This window comes from Magnolia sinica, chromosome 9 (genome assembly GCF_029962835.1).
Source record: "Magnolia sinica isolate HGM2019 chromosome 9, MsV1, whole genome shotgun sequence".
In the NCBI taxonomy this organism is placed as follows: domain Eukaryota; kingdom Viridiplantae; phylum Streptophyta; class Magnoliopsida; order Magnoliales; family Magnoliaceae; genus Magnolia; species Magnolia sinica.
This window is the reverse complement of record NC_080581.1, coordinates 19615311-19636918: the sequence shown is the minus strand read 5'-3', so window position 1 is coordinate 19636918 and position 21608 is coordinate 19615311. Positions and strand designations below refer to the sequence as shown.

General features: G+C 39.1%; 1 protein-coding gene across 3 annotated transcripts in view; it reads left to right on the top strand.

Moving 5' to 3' along the window:
• Positions 1-18284, top strand: part of LOC131257025 (uncharacterized) — a 34926-nt gene extending 16642 nt beyond the window's left edge. For all 3 annotated transcript variants that reach the window (XM_058258189.1, XM_058258188.1, XM_058258191.1), the window contains 3 exons: positions 7733-7794; positions 14216-14285; positions 17278-18284. In XM_058258189.1, the coding sequence (XP_058114172.1) occupies positions 7733-7794; positions 14216-14285; positions 17278-18126 (981 nt within the window). In that variant the 3' untranslated portion in view covers positions 18127-18284. The remainder of the gene's footprint in view (positions 1-7732; positions 7795-14215; positions 14286-17277) is intronic.
• The last annotated feature ends 3324 nt before the right edge of the window (positions 18285-21608 follow it).

The following is a 21608-nucleotide window of genomic DNA, read 5'->3' as shown; positions in this document are numbered from 1 at the left end:
GTTTTGTAACGGTAACGGTGGCCATAACGGCCACCACCATTACCTTTACGATACGGGACATAACGGCTGTTACGGCCATTACGGTCTCTCTTTTTTATTTTTTATTTATTAAAAAAACCCCCGAAAAACTTGTATCTGCCCTGAAATGTTGATTAAAAAGTATGAAAAACCTATATATGTCTTGTAATAGACCATTAAAGGACTATTATGGCCTTTATAGGAGATGTAACGTGCTGTTAATGGCAATTACGGGTCATTTTTTTTCCATAACGGTTGTTACAGTTGTTACGATTCTGTTACGTGTAACGGTTGCCACCGTTACCTTTACGGCCCCGTAACGGCCTTTACGGCACACCATGGTATTGATGTCCTTTTAACAATCACTGAAGTTTCATTGAAAAATTCGACCAATTTCGCAATGTTACCCCGTGTTTCCAACAATAACGATACATTACGCGATACAACTAATATATCCCATTCGATAATCGATACGTATCCGTATCCCAAGGGTGTGGTATGTAACACGATACCGATATTTCGAACACTGACGGAAACAATATCGATATCGATGATAATATCGTCGATAATCGGAAAATGTGGGGAAACATGGGGAAAATGGTGGATTTTTTCAATGAAACTTCAGGAGATGCTAAAATACACATATTTACATATTTAGGAATAAACAATTACAAAAAGAATGCATACATTATAAGTTTTCATTTAATGGGGTCCTAAAAGCATGTGCTGTTGTAAGAAACCAGTCCAACCATCCCATCCATCCAACCATCCGTCCAATCTTCCATCAAAATATCTGTTGATATTTTAGAATATTGACAACACACTATATTTTGTCGAGAAATCGTCAATAACTGGGAAGGAAACGAAAGACAGTGGCCTCGAATTCGATATCGCCCAATGTTGCGATAATGATAATATTGTGATATGAGCGATATTATTGTCGATAATTTGAACACCACATACAACCATTCGGCCATTAAAAAAATTTGAAATGGAAAGTTTTTTAATAAACAAAATTTTGTTAATATCAATATATTAGTGATATTATTGAAATATCGCCAATACATTGGTGATACAAGCGACGCTTGGAATTTACATAGTCGAAAATATTGGCGATATTAATATATTGGCGATACAAGCGACACTTGGAATTTATATAGTCGAAAATATTGGCGATTCATTGGCGATATCGATACATTGGCGATACTTAGCGATACATCGTTGATACTTGGAATTTCTAAGACTACTGGTGCTATTGGTATCGCTACCAGTGTTATCGGTATCGCCGAGGTAGAGATAGGGATAATATTGGAGATATTTCAATAATATCGGGGATACTCTGAACAATGGATGTAACCAAATTGAAAATAGATGATTTTGAATAGTCATACCTTTTTTGATTGATCAAACCACAATGTTCTTTTTTCCAAATTGAAAGTTAGGCCCAAGATAGAGTGGTTCGCAACATGCGAATAATCTCCCACAATTAATTTGCACGAGAAGGGCATCACATGAGGCAATACATACCTAGAGAGAGAAGCAACACATGCTTTTAATTCAATGAAAAGAAAACTTTTATTTGTATCATCCTTTTTTAATCCGTACTTATGGGTTTGACTTTGAATTTATATCCATGACTACATAGTTGATAAGTAAATGCAAAACCCTTTAATGGAAGTGCGTCAATCTCGTCAGCCATTGCTAAGTTAAATGCCTTATTAGCTCTTGGGTGGAAGTGTTGGGGATCGTGGCTCCGGGAGAGTGCCCTTATGCTGGCAGGACAATTACTAGATTTCTCACAAGGGAATTGAACCATATTAAAATTTCCTCCTACACACTAAGGACCATCCCACCTACTTCTGGACCCATTCAACTCATCCCAAAATATATGCCTGATGCTAGCATCATTAGAACCATAAATTGCAGTGAACAACCATAATCTCCTTGTGCTAAAAGTTTTTAAAAGAATCAGGATGGAAAACCGACCAGACCATCATCTTCCTTAGCCAGCATTCTGTCATCCCAAATGGTAAATATCCCACTTGCAGCCCCATTTGAATTAAAAGCCACCCAATCAAAAGAAGTACCTGGCCAAATAGATGTTATCAATCTTCTATCCCACATTTGCATTTTAGTCTCCTGAAGAGTGACTACACCTTTCAGAACTGTTTCACCTGGCCTCTCTTGGAAGTAAGGCCCAAACCTCGTACTTTGTCATAGTTCACTGATGACCAAGTCTGAGGAGTTCTCTCTTACATGGTTTTTTGCTTCTTACATGTTTTCTTTCCCCAATTTTCTTTTCAATACTCTCTCCCTTTCTTCAAGGGCTTTAAAAATAGCAAATATATCATCATTGCCACCTTATAGTTACCCTCACTCTGCTCTCGACTCACTGGATGCAGCCACTGATCCAATCAAGTTCTTTAACACTAACACTACTCTTGAAATTTTGGCACTCCTTGTTTCCTACCTTTCCAACTACCCACTCTTGATTATGGTCTGCTGGCCCCTTGGGTCTCGGGTCTTCAATTGGTAAAGGAGAGATGAGCAACAGCCGCTCCCCTGGGCCAGAGCATTGGGAAATATCCTTGGAGCCCAAGAATCTGTCCCCAGTTATGAGTGCCTCTCTAAGCAGACCTTAATACTAAGGTATTAAAAATGGTTACGTGATGGCCTTTTTGTAATGGTAATGGTTCGGGCCGTTATGCGTTATGGGGTCGTAACAACCTATTCCAAAAAGTTTAGACCATAACAGTTCATTATGGTTTAGTGTAACGGCACAGGGCCGTTTTGTGTATATAAGCCCCCCTTTGTGGGATGTGTTGCAGAATTTTCCATTTCTCCTCTACTTTTTGATATTTTTGATTTTTGGGACTACTTTTAACTTATTTTCAACTAGATTTGTGCAATCCTTGAAGATTAAAACACAAGATTTAAGCCGCTTTCGAAGAATTGAAGATATGGGGCTGAATTTGGGGAAAATAAAAATATGTAATTTTTTTCTTGCCGCAAAGTTATTGACTCAACATTACATTACCAAATCGACCAAAGCTTGCTAGATGTTTGTTCGATTTGGTTATGTTTTTATATTTTTTCTTTTCTTTTTGTATTTTTGCTGGTTTTTATATAATTTTTAGCAATTTTTATTATTTTGTGTAAAATATTTGGTGTGTAGATTGTTCAAATACATGCATGGAGTTTGGATCTACACCTGCATGCACTAAATCAGTTTTTCCATCTATTTTTCTTCTTCTTCTTCTTCTTCTTTTTTTTTTTTTTTTTTTTTTTTGTCATTTTTGGAATGAATAGTCCCAGATTTATTTAAATTTTTTTTTTTTTCCCAAATTCCTTTAGGAAAATGATATCAAATGGTCAATTATATGCATTAATGGGATGAATGCTACGGATTGCGTGAATTTCGACCTGATTTGGGGACACTCTAGTGGTCCCAAATCGGCCCAACGTTGTTCATTCAAATTTGGTTTTTTTTTTCTTCCTCAAATCGTTTAAGAGAAATGGTGTCAAATGATTAGGAATATGCATTAGTGGGATGCTTTCCACAGATTGCATGAATTTTAGGCTGTTTGGAGGGTTTTGTGAGGTCCTAAATCAGCTTGAAACTATTTCTAGATATAATTTTTAGTTTTTTTTTTCCTCAAATTTCTTGAGAAAAATGGTGTCAAATGATCAGGGAAGACATCATTTTATCAGTTATGAGTTCATTTCATACTTCATGCATCAACATCTTATAGATGTATATTCCTCTTCATCTAATTTAGAAAATTAAATATTGGCCCGAGATAACACTCTTACCAGAATGGCCCGTTTCACCATTATAAACATGTTTAAAACCAAAAAAGAATACATATTCGGAATCCACGCTCTATCGGTTCAAGCTTTTAAAGAAAGTGGTTAGTTGTCTTGCATTAGTAGCATACACTGTTGAGTTGGGATCCCGTCACGAGACATAATGATTTCCTCTTATCCATATCCCACTCCCCGACATTGAACTTAGAATAGGATTCAAGTGAAGGGTAGCTATACACAAACGAAGAAGAATGGATAGAGAGGATAGCAAGGGGTAATAACTGAGAAGATGAGTCCCCGGGAACCCGTGCTAGAGTATGCTGATTGAGCAATGGTCTTGGAAGAACTTCTTATTCTTTGGGCACAATGCAATTCTCCTTGATCACTTGCTTCTTTTCGGAGGACAGCCCCGGTTTAGAGGAGGCGAGACTCAGGACTCGACTCCTTATCTATTCCTTGGGTAGGTGAGCTCACTTATTGCATACCCACAGCATGTGTGACTAGAGGGTGAGGCCAGCTATCTTCTGCTTTCTATGGGTTGGGCCCTCAAGCCCTGCTACCCGTCCTCTCTACCAGTGTTCAAAATATTAGTATCGTGTTACGTATCGCATTCTTGGGATACGGATACGTATCGGTTATCGCATGGGATATATCGGTTGTATCGTGTAATGTATCACTGTTGTTGGAAACATGGGGAAACATTGGAAAATTGGTTGAATTTTTTTATGAAACTTCGGTGATTGTTAAAAAAGACATCAATACACACTTATAAATCAAAACATCATAAAAAAAACAAGTACACATAATAAGTTTTCTTTGTATGGGGTCCTAATCTATGTGTTGTCTAACTGAATTAATGCAAGTATATTCAATGTCTATTCCTATAATTTATAAATGTAAGAAGACGTGTGGAAACACAAGCAATACATTCAAAAGCAAAAGAAAAATCACTAAATTAGGTTACAAACATTTTTAATGTGATGTTTGAACACAAAGATTGAAAACGATTTGCAAGAAATTGGGAATTTTTATTTTTATTTTTCAATTTTTCGCCACTTGGCCCATCTCCTCCAAATCTCGAAATAGAAGCTCCCAATCCATGATTTTTCATGCAGAACATGAAAAATCATGAATTTGTAATAATTTGACACTAATTTAACAGGAATTACAGAAAATAAGAGCATTGAAATTCGAAAATGCTCACTAGATCGAACATGTGGGATATATCACACTACTTGTGCGTTTCGTATTGCACAGGTGGGATACAAGATATATCGTGGGATATATCGGCCGATATTTAAAACAGTGCTCTCTACCACTTGGAGACCTGCACATGTCTTGACCCTGGAACGGTATTCCATGAGACATCAGACCAGGTGCACCTTCGTCCGCTAACGCTAATGGAAACTGAGCTAGATGCACCCCTCCATTGACTTCTAACCCTCCTCCTGCTGAGAATCCCTTACTCTTGAATGGTGCACCCTCCACCCGAATATGGAAGGATTCTGTGCTTTCTGAGACCTGAATCTCAATATTATTTGGGAGCGGTATCCATCCCTTTCTACAATTCTTCATACATACTCTGGCGCAGGATTCTATCGGTCTTAAACAGAGATTTGTTGTCTATAGCTAGAACTTCTCCCACATAGGATCTCATTGCCTTGAACACCCACTTGGAGACCTGCACGTGTCTTGACCCTGGAACGGTATTCCATGAGACATCAGACCAGGTGCACCTTCGTCCGCTAACGCTAATGGAAACTGAGCTAGATGCACCCCTCCATTGACTTCTAACCCTCCTCCCGCTGAGAATCCCTTACTCTTGAATGGTGCACCCTCCACCCGAATATGGAAGGATTCTGTGCTTTCTGAGACCTGAATCTCAATATTATTTGGGAGCGGTATCCATCCCTTTCTACGATTCTTCATACATACTCTGGCGCAGGATTCTATCGGTCTTAAACAGAGATTTGTTGTCTATAGCTAGAACTTCTCCCACATAGGATCTCATTGCCTTGAACACCTCTTCTAGTCTTCTTTCCATAGCTCGATTGGGATGCCATAGTTGCTGATCCGCTCCTCCTTAAGCCCCAACAAAGACCAATCACACTACCCGCAGAGTTATTTGATTGGTTCAGTAGCAAAGGCTTCTCCAGCCACCATGATTCTATTCAAGCTGATATGATCTGAAACCTTAATCCAAAACTTTGGTTATTGAGTTTGTATTGCTGGAAATCTCCTTCCAAAAGACCCCATCTCTCCTTCACCCAGGCATCCATCTCTGATTGACATGCGATGCTGCTTCGCACCTCACAAACCAAACTTGAAGAAAACTCTACCCGAGCTTCCTCCACTAGCGATGAAGGTATGGCCACCTTCCATTTGCCTTCTGATTCTGCCACCTAGACAGCCACCTCCTTTCCTGCTCTCTTTAATGACGTTTGAGAGTTCATAATAGCTAGCATCCCCTTCCCTAAGTTAACCCCTGACTTAACGGTCTCATATAGGATTTTCCCGCCACTGCCATGGATGCCTTCTCTACCCACTTAGATGCTAACCCTGGTTCTGAGGGGCCATACTCTGGCCCATAGCTTGCCAAATCGATGAACAATCACTTTTCTGATATCCATCTCAGGTGTAAGTCAGTGATAGCTCTCTCTGCCTATTCATGAAGTTTGAATCGAACAAAAATGAAGGCCCTTATTTCCAATTTTCCTTTCAGGCGAGGGTTCATAAGCTCTGTAACCTTCCCCGATTTACTGAATGATGTTGAAAATCTGGTTCGGGCCACTCCTCTGGGAAATGGCCGATGAACAGGGGAAGCCCCTCTCCCTCTCAGCGACTGCAGCTTTCGGGCCTGGTCTCCTTTTTTTCACCACTATTCTCCACCCCTGTTCCAAGGCACCAATCAACGGATTCTCCGTAGCTGATTTTCCGTTAGCCTCCTCTAACCTTCCATCCTTTCCTGCGATTTCATTTCTCCTTCCTCCATCCTTTTCTCTCTCTCTCTCTCTCTCTCTTCTGTTCACTGCCAGAACATTAATTAACTTCTTATTACTGGTGAAAAAAACCTAAAAATAGACATTCTAGTGGCTACAAATTGAATAAAGAAAGCAAGAAAATAACTCCATTGGCTAAACTTTTCCTAAAATGCCTCTAAACTCTAAAAAGAACTAAGAAAGGCTCCTTTCTTTTTGTAACTTCCTTCACATCCTGCATGTCCTGTAAAACAGCAAGTATAAGTGTACATGCATACGGAGCTCCTTTTCTGACCATATGAACTATGAAATTGTGTTAAAGAGTCCTGCCTTAAATAGAACTCCTCCTATATCCTTCGCATCACCCCTTGTATACAAATGTGTACCTACTTTGAGCTGTACGGCTGCATCTAACACCATCCATATGGAGTTTGTATGCTGTATTTATGTCTATGGTTGTGTGCATGAAGTAGATGCAGTGATATTATGGAAATTGAACTGGATCTGAGCGTCACTGGTGGCCTAGAGTAGGCCAAATAGGATCGTAAATTGTTCGATTCTTCTAAATTTCTGAAAATATATTGGATGTATCATTCAAAAAAAAAAAAAAGGAAAAAAGAAAAAAGAAAAGAAAAGAAGAAAGAAAGAAAATATATTGGATGTAAAAGATCTGAAAGATGTGGAAAAGAAAGATATATCCGAATCAATAGTAGTCTAGGATGCCAAATTAAGCTTTCATCTAGTCATTGACAAGAAGCGAGTTCATTTTTTCTTCATTCAGTCCATAGGATAAAATGAGCTTTAAACCATGGAGGTGAAAATAGCAGAAGTTTCTCCCTTTTGCTTGTTATTATTATTTGTCATATTTTGAGTTCCTCTGATTGCATCAATATTTCATTTATGGTTTGTCATTGATCCTGTATCTTTAGGTACAACGATTGGCGTCAATTTATCGTCTGAGAAGTGGTTGCCAAGGTTCTGGCAAAAAGAGGTAGCAAAGTTTACTCAGTTTTTGTTGGATCAGATGTGCTGGTTAATTCTTTAAGCTTAGCAAACACACATGTTAGAGTTGTCTCTCTCTTTTTTTTTAAAAAAAAAATTTAAAATTTTTTATGGCCAGTCAAAATTTTGTTAAAAGTAAAAGCAGAAAGATACAAATAAGAAACAGGCCAAAGGGTATAAAGCACCAAGACATCCACAGTAAGCCCACCTGCTGCCCAATTTCAGCTTATAAGCGGTTAACAATGCATGGGGATTCCTTTCTCTAATTCCTTTACTAGCTAGGGTATCTGCCACAGAATTTGCCTCGCTGTTGATGTATCTGCCACAGAATTTGCCTCGCTGTTGACATGTGAGAACAGTAAGGTAATGTTAGTGGATAGGTCTCCGAACTCTTCAACTGAGTTTGCAACTATGGACAATGGGCAGGCTTGGCCCTCCGATAGCATTTGCAGAATTCCCTTCTATTATGAGTGAGGCAATCCAATGCTCTAGTTTAATCTTCATGCATTGAAGCATAGGTTCTGCCTCAGCGAAATTTGCATCCTGCTGATCACCTGCCTTGAGGATGAAATAATATGGGTAGGTCTATAAAAATCCTGCTTACACCAGCCGGCCCCAGGTTCCCAAGGAACTATTGAAATTCATCATGCCATCTTTCTTCTTCCCCCCCCCCCAAACCCAACCTGAGTCCAGAGAAATGTGTTTACCTTCAGAGGAACCATTGCAAACTATAGTTGGGAGATGGTACAGGTGTAGAGCCAGCCTTAAGCTTATCCAAAAAGGATTTCATCGAAAAAGTATCATTCTACTCGAGGCCCCATAACCTTTTATTTTCTTATGGAACCAGAATATCACTTCTTCTAGAATGCCTAACAAGTGGGCCAAAACTTGGATCTCCTCATACCAAAGTCCGTCTGAAACAAGGCCCCCATACCACTTCTTCCAATCTTTGGAGAAACTTTTGAGCAGTTGCCCCTTTCTGGAGTGCTTTCAGGTACAACGCCTCATACTTTCTGTGTAAGGACATGTCACCATACCACCAATCTTCCCAAAATCGTACTCTTATCCCCTATTCCAATTCTATACCTGATATACCCAGTGTTCGAAATATCGATACTATCGGCCGATATTATCGTTATCGCACCTTTGCGAGACGATACACTCGCGATAACCCCCGGAAGATACCAAAAACCCCAAAATCCAGATATCGGCCGATATATCGTCGATATCGCACGATATCACGCGATTTCCTAAAAAAATTGAAACTATCATTATCCGAAAAAAAAAAGAAAAAGAAAAAAGAAACTGGATTTCGGTACCTGTACAAGAGATCGTCATCATCGAAAACTTCCATTTGGTGGGCCATTCCAATCGAAGCTTCTTTCGTAGGTTAGTGCAAGCAAAATCTTCGATTTGGGAGAGAAATCCGTCAAAATCCGAAGAAATCAGGATATTTGGGTGACATCGGGGGAAATCCTCGTCGAAATCTGGAGAATCTTCTCCGGAATCCGAAGATTTGGGAGATATTTGGGGCTGGAACCCTCTTTGCTTAGAAAAAAAAGGGCATCCGGCCCTTTTTTTGCAATAAAGTGGTGTACCGCACACCACCGACTGGTGTGTTGACGTCGTCACCGAGTTCTGTGGGTCCCATCATGAGGTATGTGTTATATCCAAACCGTTCGTCCATTTGGCGAGCTCGTCGTAAGGCTTGAGCCAAAAAATAAGATGGATCCAAAGATCAAGTGGACTACACTGAAAACAGCAGTGGAAGATTAAAGGTCTACCATTGAAACCCTTTTGGGGTCACAAAAGTTTTGGATCGATATGATATTTGTTTTTCCTCCTCATCCAGATTTGTGTGACCTAATGAATGGATTGGATGAAAAATAAACGCTATGGTGGGCATTATGGTGGGCCCTACAAATGTTTTAACGGTGAGAATCAGTCCCCACTGCTATTTGTGGTGTGGTCCACTTGAGCTTTGGATATTACTCATTTGATCTAAAATGATCTCTCCAGATGCATGAACGGTATAGATATAATAAATACATTACTGTGGGGCCCATTTAACTTTGAACCGTTCAGACAGCTTGAGTGGGAGGAGCGTCTCCGACGGACGCGGATTTCCTGCGAAAGACTTTCGCATTAAGTTCCTGCGCTGGGAACCCAGGTGGGGCCCATTGTGATGTTTGTGAGAAATCCTATCTGTCCATCCGTTTTGTGAGTTTATTTTAGGACACGATGCCAAAAATGAACCGTTTCCAAAGCTTAAGTGGGCCGAAAACGTGATAATTGAATGTCCACAGTTGAAATATTCATGGGCCATGAAAGTTTTGAATCATGCTAATATTTGTGATTTCAGTTCATCCCTGTAGGAATGAAGTTATTAACGGTATGGATGGCATGTAAACATCACTGTCGAACCCAGGTAGGTTTCAACGGTAGGAACTTCCCTAACCACATTTTCCTTTAGCACAGCCCACTTGAGCTTTATGTACGGTTCATTTTTGGCATATTGTCTTGAAATGAACTCACAAAACTGATGGAAGGGGAGGATTTCTCACAAACATCATAGTGGGCCCCATCTGGGTTCCCAGCGCAGGAACTCCCTGCGAAAGGCTTTTGTAGGAAATCTGCGTCCGTCTGGGTTGGGAACGACGTAGTGAGTAAACTCTGTGGGGCCACTATAATTCATGTATTTTATCCGCTCCGTCCATCCATTTTACCATATAATTTTATGAATTTAGCCCAAAAAGTGAAGCATATCCAAAGTTTGAGTGGCCCACTAATGGTTAATCACCATTGTTTCCTATGATATGGTCTACCTGATTATTGGATGTGCTTAATTTTTTGCATAATGTCCTAAAATGATATAGAAAAACAGATAGATGGGGTGGATACTGGATATAGTTGTCTTAGTTCAATCGGACAACGCGGAGCTTAGGACCCTTTACAAAGGAAACCTATTATGTGCCATTCTTTTTTGAGATTTTATGATTTAAAAGTGTGTATGGAGGTCTTTTTTAATAATCCCTGAAGTTTCATTGAAAAATTCAACTATTTTCTCAATGTTTCCCCATGTTTCCCAAAAAGTGCGATAAATTATGCGATACAAACAATATATCCCATGCGATAACCGATACGTATCTGTATCCCAAGGGTGCGATACATTGCGCGATATCGATATTTCGAACGCTGGATATACCTGCCTCAACTGGCCATATAGCCCTCCATGTAGCAGATCCCATTCTGCAGTTACTGCATTAAATTGCGCAGCCATTCTCTGTCACCCATATTTCTCTGTGAGATTACTCTACTATAATGCACTTTCTGTGTCCCCAATTCGCTACTGCCACTTAAAAGAGCCAGATTTACCTGTTTAACTGACCTCATTCCGAGGACCACCATTCTCCTTGGATTTACGCCCCTCTTTCTAACCAAGTGAATGATACTTATGACAGACTGACTTATCATTTCACAAAATATTCCTTTTGAAATGACCCCAACTTGGCCCCAATCAAATATAGGCATTTAAATGATGACATTAGGTATGTTTCAAAAACGAAAAAAAGAAAAGAAAAGAAAAAAAGATGACCTTAGATACACAGGTACATTTGCAAGGGGAATGCCCGAATGTCAGAGGGCTCTGTTGATCTGAATCACTCTGCATTATTTACTTGGATATATTGAAATCTTTATTACGCCAGTCAATGAAATTCAACCTATTGGTTGCCTAGTAGCTAAAAACATTTCATTGGTTCAATTATAATTTTGTGCTGTTCTCAAAATCCCTTTTTTTTTTTCGTTGAAGAGTAAATATCTTTTCTCCTCATCTTTTTGAAAATTTCATGCTTCTCTTTATGGTTACTGCATGAAAACTACTGCTAATGTAGCTTTACATTTTTGTGACATAAAATCTAATGTTATAGTAGAGTCTAACAGTTGAAGATAACTTGCTGATAGTAAAGCAAATAAAAAGAATAATCAAAGAGGATCCAGTCAATTCTTTAAGTTTGAGGAATTCATTGTATGCTCGAGTAGATGCAAAACAAGCCATGTTGCTGAAGTGCTGCATAAGCTTTTCGAACAAATGGAAATTCATTCCATACTTTGTAACGAACATTACCTTATGTCAATCTTCCGTAAATAAGTGAGAGATCTTGAGCAAAATTTACAAACATGTTGCAGATTTCTATGGTCATTGTTGTCAAATATCATAAGCGATTATATGCAACCCAAGGGGCTTGTGTGCATATGCGATCGCATATGCAATCGCACATCCCTCCAAGAAATTTCCATTTTTTCATCGCACAAGTGATGGCATAATCACATAATTGCATAAGCGATCGCATAATTGCATACGCCATTGCACATGCCATGGCATAGTGCCTAATTGTCTTAAAACTGCATATGCCACCGTGGCATATATGATCTGTGCTCCCAAAATGGCATATTCAATTGCATACCACAACACTAACTGAAGTTATGGGCATTGATAGAGTGGAATGTCTGAACAGGATTCATGTAGCTGACTCCAATTAGTTTTGATAAGGCTTAGATGATGACGACGACGATGATATAGATTACCGTGCAGTGTTTTGCTTTACATAAAATACTTGGTGATACATTACACAGCCATTACTCCCCTCAATAGAAGCCACTCTAGTGCAAGTTGTTATCATCATCAACAGCATAGCCTTGTTGTAGCTGTCTGGGTTTGGCTATGATGATAATCATGACAAGGCTATATGAGGACCGGTGTTGTATGAATCTTGCGATTCACTATATGAGATTCATATTGTACCGTATGGGTGTACGATTCAAATCCTATATTTGTTAATAGTTCTAGGATGGGTATTTCCACCTTCATTTCATGGATGAGGTGCTCATCATGTTCCACACTTCTATTAAACATGTAGAGCATCTTAAGGGTTTCTTTGGTGTTTTAAAGTGGTCTCCGATGCCTTCAGAATAAACAACAGCAGAAGAACTATGGAGGGAGTGGTTTTTGGGACCGAAAATGTCCAAGTTTTGGCAGATTGGATGGGTTGCAGAGGTGCTCAAATTGTCCTTTAAAGGGGACAATGTGAAGGCAATGGTTTTACTATTGAGAGAATGGAAAGTAAGCTGGCAGCATGGAAGAGAGGGTGCTTGTTTTTGGGATGTTGAATTGCTCTCATCAAGGCTGTCACGAACCTTCCAGCTTTCTTTCTGCTAAATGCTTTGGTCGCTCAGTTGAGAATGTGGAATGTATACAAAGAAATTTTGTGTGTGAAGGGCATGGGGTACAAATTCCATCTCATGAATTGGAGTGATGTTAAAAAGTAAAAAAGAGGGGGAGGTTTGGGATAGGAAATATAAGAGAGAAACTGGGCACTTCTTAGCAAATGGTGGATGAGATTTACAGAGGAAAATATGTGCTATTGGGACAGGCATGCTTTAGAAAGGAGTTGCTTCCTCAGATAGGTTCCTAAAGGAGGTAGTTCAGATGTTTGGAAAGCACGAAGTTGGAGTTCTGTCTCAAGCGGAGATGATGCAATCAGCTCCCAGCCTCTCATATCATTTACAGCCTGCTACAGCAGTGTGTTGCAGTGAGGGTACAGTTGCATGTAACAATAACACTACAACACCGTGCTAGAATAATGCTACAATAGCATGCTATAGTAACACTACAGTAACGCTATAGTAATTTAGCATGGTATTTTTGGTATTTTACTATGGAAAGATCCTTTTAACAGCCTTTCTTTCTAAATCTAGAGGTAATTTGAACTTAAAGTTTTTGTATTTCTTTGAAAGGCTCATTATAGTTATTGTTTACTTTTTTTCAGAAATTAGTACTCAAGAGTTAGTGAAAACTGGATCACATAATAAGGAAGCTTGATATCATGTTGTTCTTTGTTGACTATCTTAAAGACTATTTCCACCTTCATTTAGCATGACTGGATCAAGGTTACCTAGATCACCATCTCCCCTATGTTTCTGTTCTGAGTTGCGCAATGCAGGTAATGGGTCACTTACGATCCAGAAAACTGTTTTTACCAATCTGGAATTATGGTTCACACCATTATCTTTGATTAAGTTGTGATTTAAGCTTATGTTTAGAATGTAGAGATTTGCTCTTTGATTTATGTAATATCATGCATATAAATATAATACTAAGCAAGAAGAATTTTCAATTATGATATAGATTATTCCATAGATTAATTAAAATGCCAAATTTGGGTATAGAGTGATCCACATGATCCTATCCTTAGCATAAGAGAGGTTGAATGCAGGACATAAGAAATATGGTTGATATGCTTTCCAATGGAATTTAATTTACTTTTTTCCTAAAACTTATCTTTCCAATCGAATTTTTTCATAATAAATGAAATGTTTAAGTTGCATTCTAAGCTCAGGTGTGTTTTCAGATATGTAACTGTGACACGAACTGGACATACATGCATGCCCTCTTCCAATGATAAACTCTGTTTGGAGAAGGTATGTACATTTGATTAAACTATATCTTCTATTTTGTTTTCTTAATATTTGTATTTAGTTGGTTGAGCATACTGTTTGTCTTATTTTCATGCTTGGTTTATTTATTGAGTTTGACAGTCTTGGTACTCATCAATAGGACCGAAAGCATATCTTATCCATTTACCTATTTTGTCTTGTGACTTGTGAGATCATGTATTTGCCTTTATTTTCTTCCACAAAGTTTTTTTTTTTAAAAAAAAAATCTTTTTTATTCGGCACTGAATACAATCTGCCGTGTTATCCATGGGCACAAAATAGAATATTGTCAATTCACTGCCTTATGAGCCCCTTGAGGGAAATGACTGATATAAGGCTCATGTGTGTAACCAAATCTAAGTTCTCATCACTGTCCTGAATCTATGATCTTGTCAATGGTGTCCATGAACCTCCATGGGCATGTCGTCTTCTCAAGTCCCTATGATACCTGTATACTTGGATATGCTCATCATACCTTGTTGGCCACAAGACGATGCCAACACTAGCTGATACTTGTAGGTTATTTTCTATCTGAATGATATTGCATTGCATTTGACATTGTTGAATTCTTGTCAGTTCTCTAACATAATTATCATAATCTATGTATATGTATGTATTGTATGATAAACATTAAAAGTTTAGTTTAAATTTAACATGATAGGGATTTAGCATGCCTCTCAAGATGCCGTCGTCGTCATCATCGTCTAAGCCTTATCCCAACTATTTGGGGTCAGCTACACAAAAATATGTGACCAAAGTTTCATGCCTTCTGTCAACCTGACACAACCCTCCTTTGTCTGGGCTTGGGACCCGCAATGAAGGGACAAAACTCCCATAGGCATTAAGTTAAATAAATAAAATAACTAACATGCTAGTTTTTAAAAAGGTTAAAAACAATAACTTCTTTAGTAAAACTAAAAAGGTTATAGAATAGGTTCCATATTCAAAGTCAAAATCACAAAACCAAATATGAATGGTTTCAAATGGGATGGTTGTAATGTGTCCGTATCTGTGTACCGGATTTTTTGAGAGACGGAGAGTTATATCCCTGCTCTCTTATCTATGTCCACATCAGTATACATTTCTAGGCCATGAAATAGCATTGGAGGGCCTCTCCGATGAGCCAACTCAACAAAGATAACCTAACAATCTTTATCCTTTATAAAAGCAACTTCAACTTCTATTGTTCTTTCTGTGTGCTTATTTCTCTTTAGGAGGCAACTCCGTGGTATACCCATGGATGGGCTAGTTCTTGTTTGGAAGGCTTCTATTTCTTAACCACTGTCTTTGAGTCTTCCTCAACAGGACTGGAAACTACCAATTTGACTCTTTTAGTTTTTCTCATGGGACCAGAAAAGACCAAGTTAACACCATCCATATCGTTACTCTCCACTGGCCTTCTGTACTGGTCGGTCTTGGAATTCACAACAGACTTCCATTGAGATTTAGTTCCTCTTAATTATGTGATATGGCCTGTCTTTGAATTCTTGATCGGCCTTCTGCCATCAACTTCCAATTAGGAACCACTCTGCATGTTCACATCCCAAGAATCATTTCTGATCGAAGCCCGCTTATGATTGATTTCTTAATTTCTCATTTTCAATCATTTAAGTCAGATATGTGATCTCTAGTAGTGGATTTTTACTCCCCTTGTCATAATACTAGTGTGAATCATGTTTACGTGCCATACTGATCATGCAACACGACTCAAAATAGTAATTGAGCAATTCCCTTGACCTTTTGTCTGTTTTGTGCTTTTATAAAGCTATTCTACTGGATTTTGTTTTCTTTTTCTTTTTTAAATTGGCTTACCGGCATCTAAAGGATTTAATCATTCAAACCACTTGTGTTCAGTTTGAATTTTGTGATGGAATATGTCTGCTATTGGCATATGAGTTTATAGCTTGCATTCGCAGTCCTGTCTGTGCAGTTCAAATCTATTGGTCCATCTAGTCTGGAATCCAGGCGTGGATCATCTGTTCTGTCACAGTTCTGGCCTGTGGTTAAGAGTTAACATCTGTACCTTTTTGTATAGATGACTCTCAACTTGGGTCTTTTCTGTCCTGTTGTAGTCATTGCCTGGGCCATCTGCTCTGTTGTGGTTCCAGTGTGAGGTTAAGAATGGACGTGTTATGTTGAGGAATTATGGGATCCTCAATCTGAGGCTTTGCAATTATAAGGGTTCTCAGTTCCATTTATGACAAGTAGGGCCTATGGTTTGGTATCCAAACCATTTCTGTTGTGCTCAAATGTGGATTTACCACACCTTGAAGTTTCCCAGATTGGAAGATCCTAGCCATCAGCATTGGGACTATTTTCATCGCTTGATTTCTCTTTTTCCGCCATCTATTTGTAGTCAATAAATCAAAGGGTTAAGCTTGTTCTATCCTGGAGATTTTTGGGGCATGGTCCATCCATGATGGAACCCAGCTGATGGGTGGTCTGAATTACTGAAACATGGGCTGTGGTTGTCAGAACTGAGAACCTTAGTATACCGCACAAAGCCTTGGGTCAAGTATCTTATAATTCTTCTTTACTTTTTTGTAAGATATGATCCCATATGTTGTCTTTTGTGATCTGTTAGTTTGTATGTAGTTGCCTGCTTGTCTTCATATAAACGAGTGCATGGACTTGTCAATTCACTGTGCAAGCATCTAGACGGGAGTTGATGTGGGTCTTGCTATGGATCCATGAGTCATAGTGTCAAACTGTGCACTTGAGAAGATTTCATCTTGGTGTTACCATATAAATTATCGAAAGGTCTTGGTATTTCCAAGTGCCATATTATCTAGTTGAGCTTGTCAAAGGATCCTGTCTTGTTTTGCGTTGTCATTAGTTAGAATTGGCCTGTGCAGTCTATGCTTGTTCACACCAATCATATCAGTTAACTCCTTTGTTTCCTTCCTGGTCATCTTCTCTTAGCACTGCCATTTTATGTCATCATGTCTGAGACTGACAATCTTTCTCATGGATTCAGCTGTTAGGAGCAGGTGATGAGTACACAGATTTTGTGGTAAGTCAAGGTGTGAACACAAAAACTCCTGCAAGAGAGAAACACAGAAATAAAATGGCCACAAGATCGTGTGGATCGAGTCCATCATCTCATCCAAGGTCAGAATTACACCAGTCCGCACCAACCCGGCTAATGAAAAATTCATCCAACCATCTTGGCAGAAGCACAGGCGGCGGGAAGAAACAGGGTGGGAGCTGGGCCACCACGTATGCTGATCAGCCGGTGTCATTTGTTTCGAGTGGCATAATGCAAGTCGATCCATTGGAAGAAAAAGTGGCGGTTGATTTGAGTGAGAATGACGTCAATCGTGAAATGAAGACTGTTGTGAGCTCCACCGGCTTGGGTGCATACGAGATGCATACAAAAGGCTTTGGATCAAAGATGTTGGCTAAGATGGGATTTATGGAAGGAGGTGGGTTGGGAAAAGATGGTCAAGGAATGGTTGAGCCCATAGAAGCCATAAAACGGCCTAAATCGCTGGGATTGGGTGTCGAGTTTGGTGAGGCTGGTGACAATGAGGGCAACAGAGCGAGGACACGGCCTGAGACAGTATTCCAGAAGCATACCAAGCGAGCTGGATCAAAGATGGCAAAAGCAGGTTTTTCTGAGGGTGCTATGGCTGGAATCAACAGAAGAGGGGAATCTGAAAGGATTGGGGCATTTGAGAGGCATACCAAAGGATTTGGATCAAGGATGATGACAAAAATGGGTTTCGTTGAAGGCTCCGGTCTGGGCAAAGATGCTCAGGGCATTATCAAACCATTGACTGCAGTCAAGCTGCCGAAATCTCGTGGATTGGGTGCCAAAGGTTAGATTGCCTAATTATCCTTCACTTTATTTTGCTTATTGTGTTTAACTAATACTGTAGTTAATTGTGTTTAAATCAAAATTTATCAACTTACAACATTTCTCCATTTCATGAAGTTGTCTGCTTATGTAGCTGTGAAAGTAGTCTGGCTGTTTATCTTGGATGCCCATTTCAAAGAGTTTTAATGTTTTAATTGTGCATATGGTGGAAAATGGGCTGGGCTGGGCCAGAGCATGTCCCAAGTTCAGTACATTAGCGTTTCACCCCTTTGAAGTGTGAGGCATAAGCTACGCGATACTTGTAGATTTTTAATTAAGGTTTGATGTAGGACCAATGCATGAACTCAAATAATGTGAGAGATCAATCAACAAAATTAAATTAATTAATGAAAATCACAAAGCTTGCCACCAACATCCCTAATACCAAGATTTCAAAAGGAGATCATGCATAGTTTAAGCCTAGGTTGCCAAGCATCATCCTACAAGACCATTAAATATGGGAAACTAGGATCTAATGGATGTAGAAACATCCAAATAGCATAGGGTTAGGCCTATTTTAAAGAGGAATGTCTAATGCTACCTAGGGTTTACTAGATTTGGGTGTGGGTGAAGCAAGCGTTTAAGGAAATTGGGGAAAACTTGAAATTGGGGTTTAATTGGGTAAAAGGATTGGTTGTTTAGGCTTTAATTAGAGGGGAATTAAGATTTTGGATAGTCGGGGGCTAGGGATTTAAGAGAAATGAAGGGAATGTGGGAATTAGGGTTTGGGATTATTGTTGAAATTGGGGATTTTTGGAATCGGATGTTAGGGTTTGGGTTTGGATGGGGAAATGGAGAGGGTTTTGATGGGAAAAGAGAAGGAACCATAATGAATGAAGGGGAACTGTACGGCCAGCCCTACGGGCTCACACGTGTGGACGTACAGTCGCACGTGTGGGTTTGGTAGGGTAGGGTTTTGGCTCGTAAGGTTGGGTTTGATGTAGGAACGATGAAGGAGAAGGTTTGAAAAAGTTTGGAAGGGGTTATGAGGAATCCACCTTGTACCAATATCTTTTTCCAGTCACATGGAAGGCTTCTTCACATCACATGAAGAATAGAAAACACAGTTTTTTTTTTTTTTCAAAATAATGGCATCAGGGCTCCACATACCCCCTTTTCTCTTTTATAGTTTTAGAAAAGATCTTTTACAAAAAGATGCTCTCAGATAAGATTTTCAATATAAAGACGCTTAATAAATTAAAAGTTGTTCCTAACTCCCTAATGTCAACACAATTATAGGCTATACAAAAAATAATGAAGCATGTAAATAATCTAAACAACTAAACTATTCCGTGGCCCATGGGAGTCCACAATCAAGATGTCTGATAATGATGATCTAACGGTCCGATCATCGTGTCTATCAAGCTCCTATATACAACCCACGTGCATCTCCCAGTGTGGGGTCTTCAAAGATGCACAAATATGCACATGGGGTCTTCAACATGAACATGGATACTCGCCTAGCCACAAAGAAATCGGTGTGGCATGCCTCCTGCTCTGATACGTATGCAAAGGTGTGCGTAATGCGATGTCCTCATCAAGGTTTCTCTTGGTTGCACCAATTCATTAGGAGATATCATGTAAACACCTTTATGTATTTATTCCAGACTTCATACCATTCCAAACTTCACTACCCTTATTATGTATTCATTCCAAACTTCATTAGGAGATAAATATCTCAGTTTCTTCATACCATCCAAATCCACAAGCTTGCCTCATATCTCTCGCACAAAAGTAGTACTTTCTCTGTGTTCTTAATCTGTTTTTTTGCATCATCCACTTGCATATCAATGTCAACCCTTGTCTTGAACTCATTCAATACAATTATGTATACCTTCATTTTAAAACTTTTCTTCTTTATGACCCTACTGTCCTAGCTCTAATAAAAAATTCATTAGGGTCTCATCCGTTTTGAAAGTTCGAATGATCTATTTTGTTTTAGATTTCACAACAACATTCTTACCCTTTTCCACACTGCATCCCTAAAAATTGTGTTGCCTTTTGCTAGAAACACATGAAAAGGTCCTTGTGAAATAATTGATATAAGTTTATGATATCATGTGAAAACCTAAAATAACTACACGAGTCCACAAACTTTAAACAAGTATACAATAAGATCCATTGGTGTATATAATAATATCCACATAAGTCTACAATAAAATTTGCTAAGAAATAATTTCTTAAATTAAAGTTAGCAGAGAAACTGTGGATGTGAATTGTTCCATATCCTCATAGCTATATCTTCTTTCGTGGCTCTCTACTCACCCCTTTTCCTCTGTAAGCATGTTCTTAGTGATTTTCCTTGTTATGAATCTCAGTTTCCTCACTTGTTTCATCTGTAATTTCCTCCTCCGCTTGAATATTGATGTTATCACCTTCCGTTCCCTGTATGAAGTCATGCAATATAAATGTTAAAACTATCTTAAGTTGTGTTTTTATCTTAGACCATTGGTTGGGCCTTTAGGGTGGAAAAATGTATCATTAACACTATGTTTCTTCTGAATTGCATAGGAGTGATGACAGATGAATAGTTCTATTTCATCCTAGGGTTGCCTCCTGTTTGAAGTTCTCATTTAGACAATCCTGATTCCTATAAAAAGGAGCTAGAAAACGGTGGGAGTTTGTGTGGACGGTGTGAACAATCAAGTCGTTGTACACCACTAGCAGTTAAGGTGAAGTAGCCAGTCGACATTTCACTCGAGCAGAAAAAGCAGTAGCAGCCTTATATCTAGATCAAGGAAACTTTCCGGTCCAAGAACACCCTCAGAAATAATAGATAATATGAAATAGGGTCCCGATATTTAGGTAATGAAATAATTGCCAATTACACGGTATACTTATAAAGGGGTACAGTCATATATGTTGCTAATTGCGCACGACTTTAAATAGAATTTCATTGGTACTATGGACAGAATACACATCTTAGTTGTTTTTTGTAAACATGCAAGGGAATTTTTGTGATAGAAAATACAATATATCACAAAATGTCATGGTTCCTTGCTTCTTCGACTTGAGTTTTAGTGTGTCCTTATTGGTTGGGAAGGTTTGGCTTTTGACATGCAAGTATTGCTGTCAGCACTTGAAAATAGGCTTGTCATCCCTGATGGTGGTGGATAATTGTCCCTAATGGTAATGTACAAGTTGTAATGGATATGTAATTTAGGGGCATTTTCACACCGGGCTCGAGTGGGGTGGCTTGTGGGATGCAGGGGCACACTCAGGGTGGGCGGCCTGTGTGAGGTGGAACCCATGTGATGTGGAGCCCACGTGGGGGGTTTGGCTGAGGTCCTAACCCATGAGATGTGGGGCTTGGGCTATGAGATAAAGGGATTGATTCACTATGCTCTATCAGCTTGAGCTTTTAGAGCAAGTGGTTAATTGTCTTGTATCAAAGTGGTATTAGAGCGGGAGGTCTCTCATGTTCGAGACTCATCACTGAAAGTGATTAA